The 12,108-nt window shown below is 68.5% G+C and overlaps 1 protein-coding gene across 1 annotated transcript in view; it reads left to right on the top strand.

Annotated features, from left to right (window-relative positions):
* Positions 1-11,571, top strand: part of GTSE1 (G2 and S-phase expressed 1) — a gene marked incomplete at both ends in the record, with an annotated part of 12,295 nt that extends 724 nt beyond the window's left edge. Inside the window, 13 exons of the mRNA XM_084254867.1 lie at positions 132-194; positions 451-519; positions 3,447-3,504; positions 3,588-4,167; positions 4,944-5,132; positions 6,391-6,615; positions 7,139-7,319; positions 8,764-8,836; positions 9,503-9,568; positions 9,725-9,964; positions 10,351-10,564; positions 10,898-11,110; positions 11,488-11,571. Of these exons, the coding sequence (XP_084110993.1) occupies positions 132-194; positions 451-519; positions 3,447-3,504; positions 3,588-4,167; positions 4,944-5,132; positions 6,391-6,615; positions 7,139-7,319; positions 8,764-8,836; positions 9,503-9,568; positions 9,725-9,964; positions 10,351-10,564; positions 10,898-11,110; positions 11,488-11,571 (2,255 nt within the window). The remainder of the gene's footprint in view (positions 1-131; positions 195-450; positions 520-3,446; positions 3,505-3,587; positions 4,168-4,943; positions 5,133-6,390; positions 6,616-7,138; positions 7,320-8,763; positions 8,837-9,502; positions 9,569-9,724; positions 9,965-10,350; positions 10,565-10,897; positions 11,111-11,487) is intronic.
* Between the last annotated feature and the right edge of the window lie 537 nt (positions 11,572-12,108).

Below are 12,108 nucleotides of genomic sequence, written 5' to 3'. Positions count from 1 at the left end.
GGCGCCGGTCTCGCGAGAGCCATTTGAAACCCGCCCATCGGCGGTGGCCGCGCCCCCGCGCTCGGACTACAACCCCCAGGATGCACCGGGAGCCGGTCTCGCGAGCCCTTTTCAAACCGGCCAATCGGCAGCCCGCGCCGCCAGCGCCGCGTTTAAACCGGCGGAGTTGCCGCCGCCGGGCGTCGGCCGCTGGGGTGAGGGCCGGGCCGGGCGGCGCCGCGAGTCGGGGGTCGCGGGGGCGGCGCGGGGGGCCGGGGGGCCGGGGGTCGCGGGGCCGGGGGCCCTGGGGGGGGTCGCGGGGTCGGCGCGCGCGGCCGGGGGCCGGGGGGCCGGGGGGGCCGAGGGGTTTGGGGGGGCCGGGGGCCCGAGGGGTTTGGGGGGGCCGAGGGGCAGAGGGGGGTTGGGGGGGCCGGGCCGCCACCCCCCGCTCATCTCCGCCTCCTCCCGCAGCTCCCGCCGACGAGGCGCCGGCCGCGACGGGCCCCAGAGCCGCCAGCATGGACGGGCCCCCCGAGGACGGTGCGTGCGGCGCGGGGCGCGGGCCGCTCTCCCCGCCCGGCCTTCGGGTCTTCGCCGACACCCTCGGAGCCTCCGTGGCGGGGCCCGGCCGAGCCGGCCGCGGGGTGTCCAGGCGCCCCGACCCGCGGGGTGGAGCTCGTGTCCGCTGTGGCTGTCGGTGGGCGCGGCTCCCCCGCCTGCCCCGCACCCCCCCCCCCGCACCCCCCGTACCCCCCCTCGCCCTCTGCACCCCTCCTTCCCCTCTGGCCTCCCCTTCAAATACCCGTGCCGGCCACGGCGTCCCGAGCCCGCGCGGCCCCCCCAGGGTCACCCCAGTGCCTCCCCGCCGCCATCATCGCCCTCGCTTGCTGGAGAGCCGTCGCCGCATCCGGTTGCCGAGTCTGTTCCTCAGTCAGTCTCTCCTTCCAGAAGCTTCTTCTGGCGGCTGAGGCACTCTGCTGCCCTCCTGCCTCTCTGGCCTGTGGGCCTCCTTCTCTGGGCAGCTCCTCTTCCTCTGCTGTCTCCGGAAGCTGACCTCCGCCCTGGCCGGGTCTGCCCGCTCCCTGGGGCGCTCAGACGGGCTCATGGCCCCAGCCTCTGCTTTCTGGCGGAGCCCGTGTTGGGTCCTGGGTCCAGTCTGTCTCTCCAGCGCCGCCCGAGCGCCGCCGCCTCAGCTCAGGCACGGTAGCCCACCTCCGCCTGCGCCTGGGTTTTGCGCTTTGGCCATGTGTGCGCTGCCACGCCGTGGCTACTGCCGGCCCCTTTGGACACTCCGCACCATGGCCAGGGTAATCGTCTAAAACCTTTCAGTAGCTTCCTGCTGCATTTGGATGAAGTGGACGCTCCTGGCCGTGGCCTGCGAGCCCTCTGGGACCTGACCCCTCCTGTGGTTCCATCTCTTGCGGCCGCTTTGGCCTCTGACCTGTTCCAGGAACACACTTGGTACTTCCTGGTGGTGTCCCCACCTCCAGGCTGCCTTTCACCTGGGGTTCCCACTGGTCAGTGCACCCGCTGACACCCAGTGGAGGGCAAGCATGTGTTTGCAGACCCCAAGGTCACTTGGTTGCAGAGATCGGGATCCTGCCCCCCGCCCCGGCCGCCTCCTGGCCCAGGACTCCTCATAGACAGCTGGAAGTTTTGAGAAATGACCTACGAACTTGACCTCCCAGCTCCAGACACGCAGAAAGTGAAATAGCTCTCGTCTTAGTCCCTCAGCCGCCCACCTGGCCCCAGAGGCCTCCCTGTGGCTGTCTCTCGTGTGCTGGGGCCTGCTTTGTGCGGCGGCAGCCAGCATGCGCTCACTGCGTCAGCTCTCTCCCCCTGCACAGCCAGAGCCTTTCCCGCGTCGTGCTTTCCTGGCCTGGTGACCAGCACGCAGCGCAGTCCCTCTGCCCGGTGCTGTCACCAGGGGCCGGCCCTGGGCGAGCTCTTGGCTCTGGTGTCCTGCCTTCAGGGGCCGCCGTAGCGCCATCTGCTGGGGCTGTGCGGGGCTGCGCTCTGGTGCCGCGGTGCTGGACTCCTGGGGGCCCCCCTTCGGCCGCCCGCGGGGTCTCCGACTTCTCGATCTCTGACAGCCTCACAGGAGACAAGTGGGGCCTCAGGGCGAGCTTATTTTCACCGTGTGCGCTTGAGCAAGGCCAAGCTGCCGGCGCCTGCGCAGGGACGCAAGGGGGACCCCTCGGGCCACCTGTCTGCTCCCGTCTGGGCCTAGCGCCTCGCGTGGCTTCCACACACCCTGCATCAGCCCTTCGTGACCTGAGCTGCAGAGTCTGCTGGTGGTCACGTCGCCCTGCCGAGTGGAGACGCGCACGGGCGGGACTGGCGCGGTCTCCGGCTTCCCGCCCGCCGGTGTCCCAGGCCTCCACGCCCGCCTCGAAGGTCATCTCCCCGCTGTGCCCCCTGCTCCAGGGTTTCGGTTCTCAGTTTTCTTTTGATTTATTTGGAATTAGTCCCGGGGAGGTGAAGCGGTGTGGTCAGACGTCCTTGTGTCCCTCACCCTCGGCCCCAGAGGGCTGTGGACGGACGCCGGTGCTGCCCACGGCATTGCTGTCACTCGCAGGACGCTCCAGGCTCCTGCCCCTTGCATGTCTCTCGCTAAGCTTGTCCGTCGGGCTCAGCGTTTCTTGCTGCTGCTGTCGGCGAGGCCTTTTCTTCCGCGATACCGTCTAGCGGGCTTTTGCCGTTGGAGGCTGTGGTCGCTGCGATGCTCATCGGGGTCAGGAAGGCAGGATTTGGGATGCCAGCTCAGCGGCTCCACGGACACTCGCTGTGTCCAGGCCCTTGGCTGGACGAGGGGGACTTGAGGAAGCAAGGCGCTTGCTGTCTTGGACAAGCTTGGTCTGGGGGGCCATGGGAGGACCAGGAGGCATTTGCGGTGATGGGGGTCATGAGCCGGTGGGGGGAGCGGTGACCCCCCAAGGGCGCCCACCTGCGGCCTGTCGGAGCAGGAGGGGGCTGCAGCAATGGTGGACACGGGTCCAAAGCAGCTCCACAGGGGGCGTGATGGGAGCTGATGGCAGCAGGTGGGCGAAGTGTGCCCTGGAGTGGGCGTCGTGGGCTCTGAGCGGGGGCCCAGTTCTGGGAGCTGAGGCAAGAGGCCGCTGAGAGGACGTGCCTGGTCTGGAGAGCAGGTGGGGCAGCTCGGCGACCTCAGGCCTGCGTCAGATGAAGGCCTCGGCTCTGGGCCAGCTGAGCCAGCTCTGAGTGGCCGATGCTGTTGTCAGAGGAAAGCGGCAAAAAGTGGAGCCCCGAAGCCCCCCGGAGAGGCGCCCACTCGAGCCGAGCTCACCCGGGAGATGTCGCCAGCGCTTTGGTCGCTGCTGCCTCCTGCCCCAGCTCCCCGGAACTGGGGTCCCCACTCACCCGCGACGCCCACGCCTCTCTCAGAAGGTTGCGTTTCTCTTCTCTCGGCCCCAACCCTGAAATAACCGCGGTCTTCTCTTCCCCAGACGTGGTTCTGTTGGCGGATGAGAAATTTGACTTCGACCTCTCGTTGTCGTCCTCGAGGTAAGCGAGCGCGCCCCCCCCCTCGCGCTCCGCGGCGTCCTGCGTGCGGGCGCCGACCCTCACGGCCCTTGCCTGTGACACAGCGCCAACGAAGACGACGAAGTCTTTTTCGGACCGGTCGGGCACAAGGAGAGATGCGTGGCTGCCAGCTTGGAGCTGAACCACCCCGTTCCCGAGGAGCCGCTCCTGCCGGCCTCGGACGGCCGCGTCGCCTGGAGCCCCCTTTCGGGCGAGAAGTTCGTGGAGGTGTACACGGAGGCGCGCCTGCTGGCCCTGCAGATAGAGACCAGCAGCAGGGCCCAGGCTGCCCGGCCCGAGGCCCCGAGCGGCCAGGGCGCCGAGCACTTCATCCAGGAGGCCCAGTCAAAAATAAGCCTCTTTGAGAGAGAAAACTGGGCGAAGAAAAGCCCCCAGTCGCTTAAAAGGGAGACTTACTGCCTGCCAGACGCCCCGCTGCGGGGCCCGCCGCCCTCAGCGGCCCAGCGCCCCGAGGGACTCCCCCCGACGCGGGGGCCCCCACAGCTTTCCCATCCCCTGCTCCCGGGACCGAGAACCGCGCGCCCTCCCGAGCAGGCCGGGCCGCAGAAGAAGGCTGCCAGCAAGTTGCTGCCGCCGCGCGCGGCCGGAGCCCGAGGGGGACCCCTGGGCCTGGCGGCAGGAAAGGTAGGCCGCCCCGACCCCTCCGCCCCGCCGTGTGACGCCGGCACCCTGGATTCGCCCGGGAGTTGACTACGGCTAGCAAGCAGCTCCTTCCCGGGGCAGCGCTGGGCACCCTGCACGACTCAGACTCAGCTAGAGGGTCCTCCGGCCCTGGGCGCCCGGAAGGCGAGGCCTAGTCGGCCGGCCTCCGGGAGGCTCGCTGGGCCGGGGAGGAGGTGGGCGTCAGGCCCAGGCTGCCCTGTCCTGCTCTGCGTGGGCGGGGAAGGGCTCCTGCTTTGGGGAGAAGCTGAGGAGCCCGCCGGTACCCTTGCCGCCCCCAGGCTCCTGCCCTCTGAGCCCCTTGGGGGAACCGCGCTCAGTGGGTTGGCGGCAGCAAGTGGCGTTTCTAGAACGAGGTGACGTGGCTCTTGTGCGGGAGGCGTGGGGTGTGGCTGGAGGTGGTGGCTCGGGCCACCCGTTCTGGGCCGTTCTTTTCCTGGCCCCAGGCGACATCTGGTGCTGGGGAGCTTGGGGAGCTGCTGGGCGGGCGCAGCAGGGCTGGCTTGGCTCCGGGACGGGCAGTGACTGGACCCGCCCCCTTGGATGAGCGTGGGGTGAGGGGCAGCCAGGGGGCTCTGTCCTGCACCCCGTGTTGGTGTTGGCCTGGGCCTCTGCTGGGCCCGGTGACTCGAGGGGAACAGAGTCCCCCGTGGCCTGGGGCTGGCGAGGGTGGGCGTCAGCGCTTGTGCTTCCCGGGAGCCTTAGCCTGTCCCGTCTCAGGCCACCTGGTCCTCACGCAGCGAACGAAACCTTTCCAGCCCGCGAGAGAGATGCCAGCCAGTCCTTCCCGGGGGAAGCTCCCAGGTGAAAAGGAACCCCAGGGGCACGTGCCCTCGGTCCCGTCCAGCGTTGCCGGGGACATCACTGGCCTGCCAGCTGGTGACAGCCACGCGGCGCCGGGCAAGCGCTCGCTCCCTGCTCCGCACAAGGTGGGTCTCCGGCTGCGGGCCGCGAGGACATGCGGTGGCGGTTGTGTGTGGGGCCTGTTTGGGTGAAGAGCGAGGCCGGGGAGGCGGGGGCCAGGAGAGGCGCAGCGCCAGGCGGGCAGGTCGGTGTCGCTTCTCGCGGATGAAACGGTGACTCTGGAGCCCGCGCTGGGCTTCGCTGCCGAGTCGGGACCGACGGCTTCCTCGCCCGCGTTCCCGGCAGCTTCCCCCCGCGGCCTCAGGGCGACGCCCTACACCCGGGGCACGGTGTCCCCCGCCCGGCGCTCTGGCCCAGGCGTCCAGTCAGGGAGGCCGCAAGGTGCCGGCCGTGGAGGCTCCGGGGGGAGGACGCAGGGAGCAGGATTTCACTCCTTTGCCCTGCACTGGCTTCCCTCCAGCCGCCGGCAGCCCTGGGACAGCGGGGCCTCCGTCTCCCCGCTGCGGGACGTCGGTCTGACAGTGGAGGCGCCCTCGCTCCTCCAGGCACCGCCTGGGCAGGGACTTTAACCCAGAGCAGAAGGTCCGCAGGCGCCGACCCCGCACCTGCGCTCGCCCCGCCACGGAGCCGCGCGTGTGAGCCGCTGCCGGGACTCGTTAAGCCTGTGGGCAGCCGCCTGCCAGCAGCTGGGGGCCTGGGCGCGCCCCGGGTCCACCTTTTAGCCGCCGCCTGGAGTTGCTTCTGCAGCTGGGCCTCGAGGCAGCCTGCCGGGTCTTTCTCTTCTTTAAATCCAAGCGGGTGGTTGTTCAGTCGTTTAAAGCTCCACCACGGCAGCAGGAAGTCCCGGGTGAGAATGAAGCCCGTTTGGATGTGTTTCAGCTGGGGCTGAGGAGGACGCTGCTCAGAGCCCCCGGCGGCGCGGGCAGCCTGGCCAGGAGGCCCTCTTCCCTGGGGTCTGCTCCCCGCGAGGCTGCGGGCGCGGCTCCGGCACCAGGCCCAGGTAAGGCATCCCGCGGCCGGGCGGGAAGGCTGTCCTCCCGCTGGGGGTCTGCAGGGCTGTCCTGTGGCCTTGGGAGACCACGTGGGGCAGCCCTCGGGGCTCCCCTGCTGTGGGAGTGGCACCCTTGGTGAGGGTGGTACAAGCGGACTGAGCTGCAGGTACCTGAGGCGGCTAGGCCGTGCCGGGCTGCGGTTCTTACCAGGGGACTGTCGGGAACTGGGCTGTCTCCGGGCAAGGGCGCCATCTGGAGGTCAAGGGAAGGGCTCTGGTGGGCGCTCAGGACAGACCCCAATCCGCCCCACACCGTCCCCGCTGCTGCGTAGACGCTGATCCCGCCCAGGCAGCAGGGCGTGGCCTTATTCAGGGAGAGGGTGGACGTGGTTCGGCTCTGCATCCTGCTTAGAATGCCCGTTGTTCTGGAACGCCACCAGCGTTGCTGCTTCTCAGACATCAGAACCCCTCAGCTCTGGCCTCCAAGGTCCCTGCTGCGCTGCCCCTGGGTGCCGGCACCTTTGTCCATGACTTCCGTGTCCCTGCTTCTGGGGCAGGTGGGCAGGCTGCGCGGCGCTGTGGGCGCGTGCTGCCCCGTCCCAGCAGGGCCACGGGCGGGCGGGTGGCGTGGGGGCCCGCTGTGCCCTGGAGAGTGTGAGCTGCGCGTCTGCTCAAGACTCTTGACCGGCTGTGTGTGGGCTGCGCTTTCGCCTCCGTCACCTGCTGGCCTGTTCAGTGGCGCTCCCGTGGACGGACGGCCTTCAGGGAAGGACCGAGCAGAGACCGTGGCCTCTCCCTGGGCCCCTCTGCCTCTGACCCCTCCGGCTGGCCCGCTCCACGGGGCACATGGCTGTGTGGACGTAACAGGGCAGGAAGGAGACTCTCGTGGACATCATGCGGCGGCCCCACTCTGCTGGCCCTGAGTGGCCGTGGTGGATGCGCCGGGTGTCGCTGCTGCGTCGTTTACTCTGCAGCGGGGCCACCCCCCCGGGGCACCCTCCTCACTTGAGAGCGCTCCTCGCTGGCACACGAGGGGCACGGCGTGTGAGACACGATCTCATTGCGTGTTTCCTCTTCCAGCCAAACCAGGTGGCCGGCCCGGTGCTCCCGCAGACGGACCCCCGCCGCCTCCTGACCCCGGCCGGCCAGGCAGCAGCACCGCTGTCCTGCCCCGGACTCCTGCGCACGGGGGCCCAGGGCTGCGCGCGCGCCCCAGTCTGTCCCAGTCTTCCCAGCCGAGTGGGACGGGCGGCGCGAGAAGGCGAGGCTCCTCTCTGGGCCCCAAGCCGGAGGGGGCGCCTGCTCCTGCCAATCCATTTAAAATCCCCAAGTTTTCTGCCGGTAAGTCGGAGAGCCTGCAGCGATCCCTGAAGTAGGGGCGGCGCCTGGCTAACGGCTGGGGATGCACCTGTTCTGGCCGTGGCACCTTCGCTGCCGCCGTCCTGGGGCTCTGCGGCGGCCCTGCCCTCCGGCTGCGCCCGCCCGTGCCCGCCGAAGCTCCCGCTGCCGTTCGCCCGTCTGGGCTTCCCCGGGCTGCTGGGTCCCGTGGGCCGAGCAAATCTAGGAAAATCTGGCCATTGTGTCCTCGGGTTTCCCCGGCCCCTGCCCCGGGGCTCCGCGTCGCCCCCTCTGACGCCGAGGCCCCCCAGCCCTCCCCTGCTGCGCCCACCCGGGTCTCGCCGCCCGCCTTCCGCGGGCCCGGCCGGCCCCGTTCTCTCTCGTGGCTTCGTTGCCCGCTCTCGTCCTCACGGCGTTCATCGTTGCTCCCGGCCCCGGCGCGCGGCGGTGCTTTCGCAGTCTGCCTCTTCCGGCCGCTTCCCTCTCGTTTGGGGGGTCCCGTGGACTTCCTGGCCGTGGGCACTTTGCCGCCGCTTCATGTTTAATGTTGCGCTGTCCGCCGGCCCCAAATCTTGCCTTTCTGAATGTCCGGATCCTGCCACCTCCCTCTGAGGTTTGGACTCTTGCTCTGGCGGCCGGTCCAGTGCCCTCAGCGGGACCCTCCGAGGCTGCTCTAAGCTGTGCCGCTCGGCCCTGCTGCTCGCGCCCTCCCCAGCCCCGGCCGGCCTGCGCGCTCTACTGGCCGCCCCCCTCACCCCCCGCGCTGCCCCGGCCACGCGCTCGCTGGGCTCCCCACTTCCCACGAGCCTGGCCAGCCACTGACCTCCCTGGCGCCCGCGACGCGCGCTGGGTGGGAGAGGCGTCTCCGCTGGCGGCCGCCTCTGAGGAGACAGCGGCTGACCTCTGCAGGCGTCTCTGCTGCCGGCTCGCGCCGTGTGGGAAGGAGCCACGCTCGGGGCGTCTCCTGGGCGCCAGCACCCTTGGGCACAGGACGCAGTGACGAGACTGAACCCTGCCTCCTGGGCCCTCCTTAATAGCACAGGCGGGGGTGTCAGCTAGGGTGGCCTTAGTGGTGAGCGCTGGCGGGCGCGGCAGGCACGTGAGTTCGGCCCCCCTCGGGAGGGGACACGGCTGAGGTCTGGACGTGACAGGGGAGGTCGCTCCAGGCAGAGGCTGGTGCAAAGGTCCTGGGGCAAAACGTGTGACCGGTGAAGGGGGGAGGGTCCCTGTGGCCGGTCGACCCCCATCCCGAGCCGCCTTTGCTGCCCTTGGGAAGTGGCGACCCCTAGAGGAGAACGGCTGGTGAGGCGCCCCAGACGTGGGTTCATCATTCCGTCTGGGTGGACTGACAGCCTCCCTCTCCTCAGGTGAGCCCCCGGACGGCACCACGCCACAGCCCCTGTGGGCGCAGAGGCCGCAGTCCTGCACGTCCGCGGGGAGGTGAGTCGGCCGCTCCTGCTTGCTTCCTGCGTGACGGCACGGCCAAGCTGAGGCGCCTGCGATGCTCCCGCGGGGCACCCGCCGCGCCCCAGCCCTTCTCCCACGTGTGCCTGCCCCTGGGGCCAGGGCCACGCGGGCCTCTCAGCCCCAAGCTCAATCCCCCAGCTTGCCAGCCCCGGACCTAATGGCTGGACCTCCTGGCCCCAGCCTTGTCTCTTCGCTAAGGCCTGGCCTCAGGAGTCAGTAGGTCCCGCATCTATAGGTCCCGCAGGGCTGCTTATTGGTTCCCTGGTGCCTGGCCTGCTTGTTCAGCCTGGTTTGAGTCCCAGCCTCCCACTCCCTGAACCCCCAGATGCGTCGCCTTGTCTGGCCAGTGGGCAGGCTCCTCGCCTGCGCACAGGCCCGGCAGTGAGCACACCTGTGGGCGTGAGGCCGAGCCATGGGGAGCTGATGCACCAACAGTAGCCTTGCTTGCCCTCCCACGGCACCCGCTGGGCCAGAGGGCTGCACACTGGCCCTCTGGTGACCAGGACCCTCTGGTCAGTGTCCTGCAGGGAGACTGGCGGGGCTGGGCCCTGCGCGCAGCCAGGTGGGGGCACTGCTTCAGTGGGATGGGGTGGGGTGAGCTAGGCGCCCTGTGGCTCTGACCGTCTCCACCCGGGCCAGCTTGTGCCTCTGCGACCCTTTCCACACCTTGGCTGTGAACTGTGTGATCCACGGCGGCGGCCAGCTGTGCGCCTGCGGCCCTAGCCGCGCTAAAATCCCTTCCTGGCCTGCACAGTGGCCCACGGGAACCTGCAGCCACGCAGCGCCGTGGCCTGGGTGCGCTGGACCTGCTCGGTGTCACCTGACCCGGGGCTCCTGCTCAGAGCCCCATCTGCTCTCCAGGCCTGCCCTGCACAGCACCCCCGCCAGGTGCTTGTCTACACCGGCTGCGCAGAGCTGCTCGCATGGCGCCAGGACCCCGGCCAGCACCAGGCGCCTGTCAGCCTTGCCCACGCCGGCTGGCCGCCGGCTCTCCAGCCTCCCCCTGGCAACCCCCCGAACCATGCCCCGGGCTCTGGCCTCCCCGCTGTGTGTTACTGCTCGGCAACTATCTCCTGAACCCCAGGAAAAGCCCTTGGTGAGGTAAGATGAAGCTGAGGTGAGTCATCGCAGTCCTCAGGCCCAAGCGGCCCTTCTGCTGGACAGGCCCTGGTCTCCACGTGGTCAGGGCAGGCAGTAGGACAGCAGCAGTGAGACCCATGTGGCCGCAGCGCGTGGACAGAGGGCCCCTGTTTGTGGTGCTGGCTCCTTCCTCCTGTGAAGAACCTGCAGGAAAGGGGGGTCAGTGGGTGCTCAGAGGTACCGGGTTGGTCAAGAGGCCTGCTGGTCCCCCTTACTCAAGCAGGACTGAGTGGAAAGGCAGCGGCTTCCTTGGGGCTGGGCACGGTCGCTGGCCTCCACGTAGCAGAAGCAGGCCGGGCCGATAGCGTCTTACAGAAATATCCTTAGAAGGCTCTTTCCGCCCGCAGAGCTGCACCCTTGGGGGAGAGTGGAGACCAGGCTGCTCCTGGGCGCCCCGACACGTCCCCCGACAGCAGCTTTTCTCCGCCGTCCGCTGTGCCGCAGGCACTTAACTTTTCTCCAGAGAAGAATGATTTTCCTTTTTCACCGAGTGTCCCCACACAAGTAGCCCCGGATGAAACGCGGCCACTGTCAGACACATCCCCGCGAGAGGTAAAAGGGGCGACGTAATTTCCAGTGCTGTCCTGGAGGCCGAAGTAACTGGGAACAGTGGGCTGCAGAGTGCCCCCTCCGGCCTCTGGAGAAGAAAAAGCCACACTTCCCCCTGCACTGGGGGGCCAGGTCAAAGCTGGAGCGGGCTGGGAGGAGGGCTGGGGTGCACCCATGCTTGGCTGCTGTCAGGAGGAGGCGGAGGGTGGTCAGAGAGCAGAGCTCCCTCCGCAAGCCTGTCCAGCCCTTCTTCCCTGGGTGTTCGGAGGTCAGCCACTGGGGGACATAAGCAGAGAGCAACGTCTCCTCACGATGGCTTGCCAAAACGCTTGTGTTTTTGTCTAGGCCATTCTTGTGGATATCAGGCTAGATGAACTTACGATCACCCCCAAAGTGGAGAGCACACCCCTCATTGACCTTCCCCTCATTGACTTTGGTAACACTCCTGAAGCAAACGCGGCTTTGGGCCTGGAGAGTCGACCTCTGATCGACCTCCTGGTCAACACCCCGGACTTCAGCAGGGGTGCCACGCCCAAGCCCATCCACGAGGTGGTGCAGGTGAGCCCACGGCAACAGCCTGGGGGTCCAGTTTCCTCCTCTGGGGGGACATCATGGTGACCTGCGGTCACTGAGGTTCCTAGGGCCATCGTGTCTCTTGCTGGGCGAGCTTAGCGCCCATCGGGTCCTGCTTCAGGGCCCTGGAGCTCCTGGAGGGCGGTTCCTGGGGCCTGCAGTACGCGCAGAGGGCTCGAGTCCTCCGTGGGACGTCCTGCTGCCAGTTTCCTCGATGTGCTGGTGGGGGTTCACCGGGCCACCATGTGTCCCGAGGGGCACGGGTGACAGGTGGCTCGGGCAGCCTGGTGTCCAGTGGTCAGGGGCCTCGGGCTTGTGCCGGGAGGGCCGGGGTCCTGCTCACCTGGGCTTCTGTCTTGCAGCTGATAGACCTGACGTCCCCGCTTATCCAGCTGAGCCCCGAGGCTGACAAAGAAAACATGGACTCGCCGCTCCTCAAGTTCTAAGCAGACCAAGCCCTCTGCCTTCAGTCTTTGTTGAAAACAGTTCTGCGGGGGTTTTCAGCCTCTGGGGGTTACACTTCAGGAAAACTATTGGAAAAGGGAAGCGAGAGGCGGACAGGGTGGGTGCTGGGGCGGGCCTGGAGGCGGCGCCCTGCCGCGGGGCTTCTCCCCAGGGGCATCTTGTTCTTTGCTTTGCGTCTTTTACCGGTGAAGCAGCGAGTGGCTTTAAAATTAAGTTTGTATGAAAAGTTAAATATTCTTGATTTAAATTAAATTGTAAAATAAGCGTGTTGAAGTTATTTTTACCGCTAATCGATGTGCAAGACTCACATTATCCAAAGTTAGGTTCGAAAGTCAGCGCCACCCACCGCCGAGGCGGGGCCGGGGACGGGGCGAGGGGCCCCTCTGGGCGCCCCGGGGGGGGGGCCCCGCGCGTCCGCGGCCAGCGCCCCCAGCCGGCCCTGCGCCCTCGCGGCCCCCGCTCCGCGGGAGGCGGCCCCGCCGAGGGTGTCCGGGCGCCGGCCGGCAGCCAGGGCCCGG

This window comes from Talpa europaea (assembly GCF_964194135.1).
Source record: "Talpa europaea genome assembly, chromosome: 15".
NCBI classification, from domain to species: domain Eukaryota; kingdom Metazoa; phylum Chordata; class Mammalia; order Eulipotyphla; family Talpidae; genus Talpa; species Talpa europaea.
The sequence above is the reverse complement of the archived record's forward strand: the minus strand, read 5'-3'. Positions and strand labels throughout refer to the sequence as shown.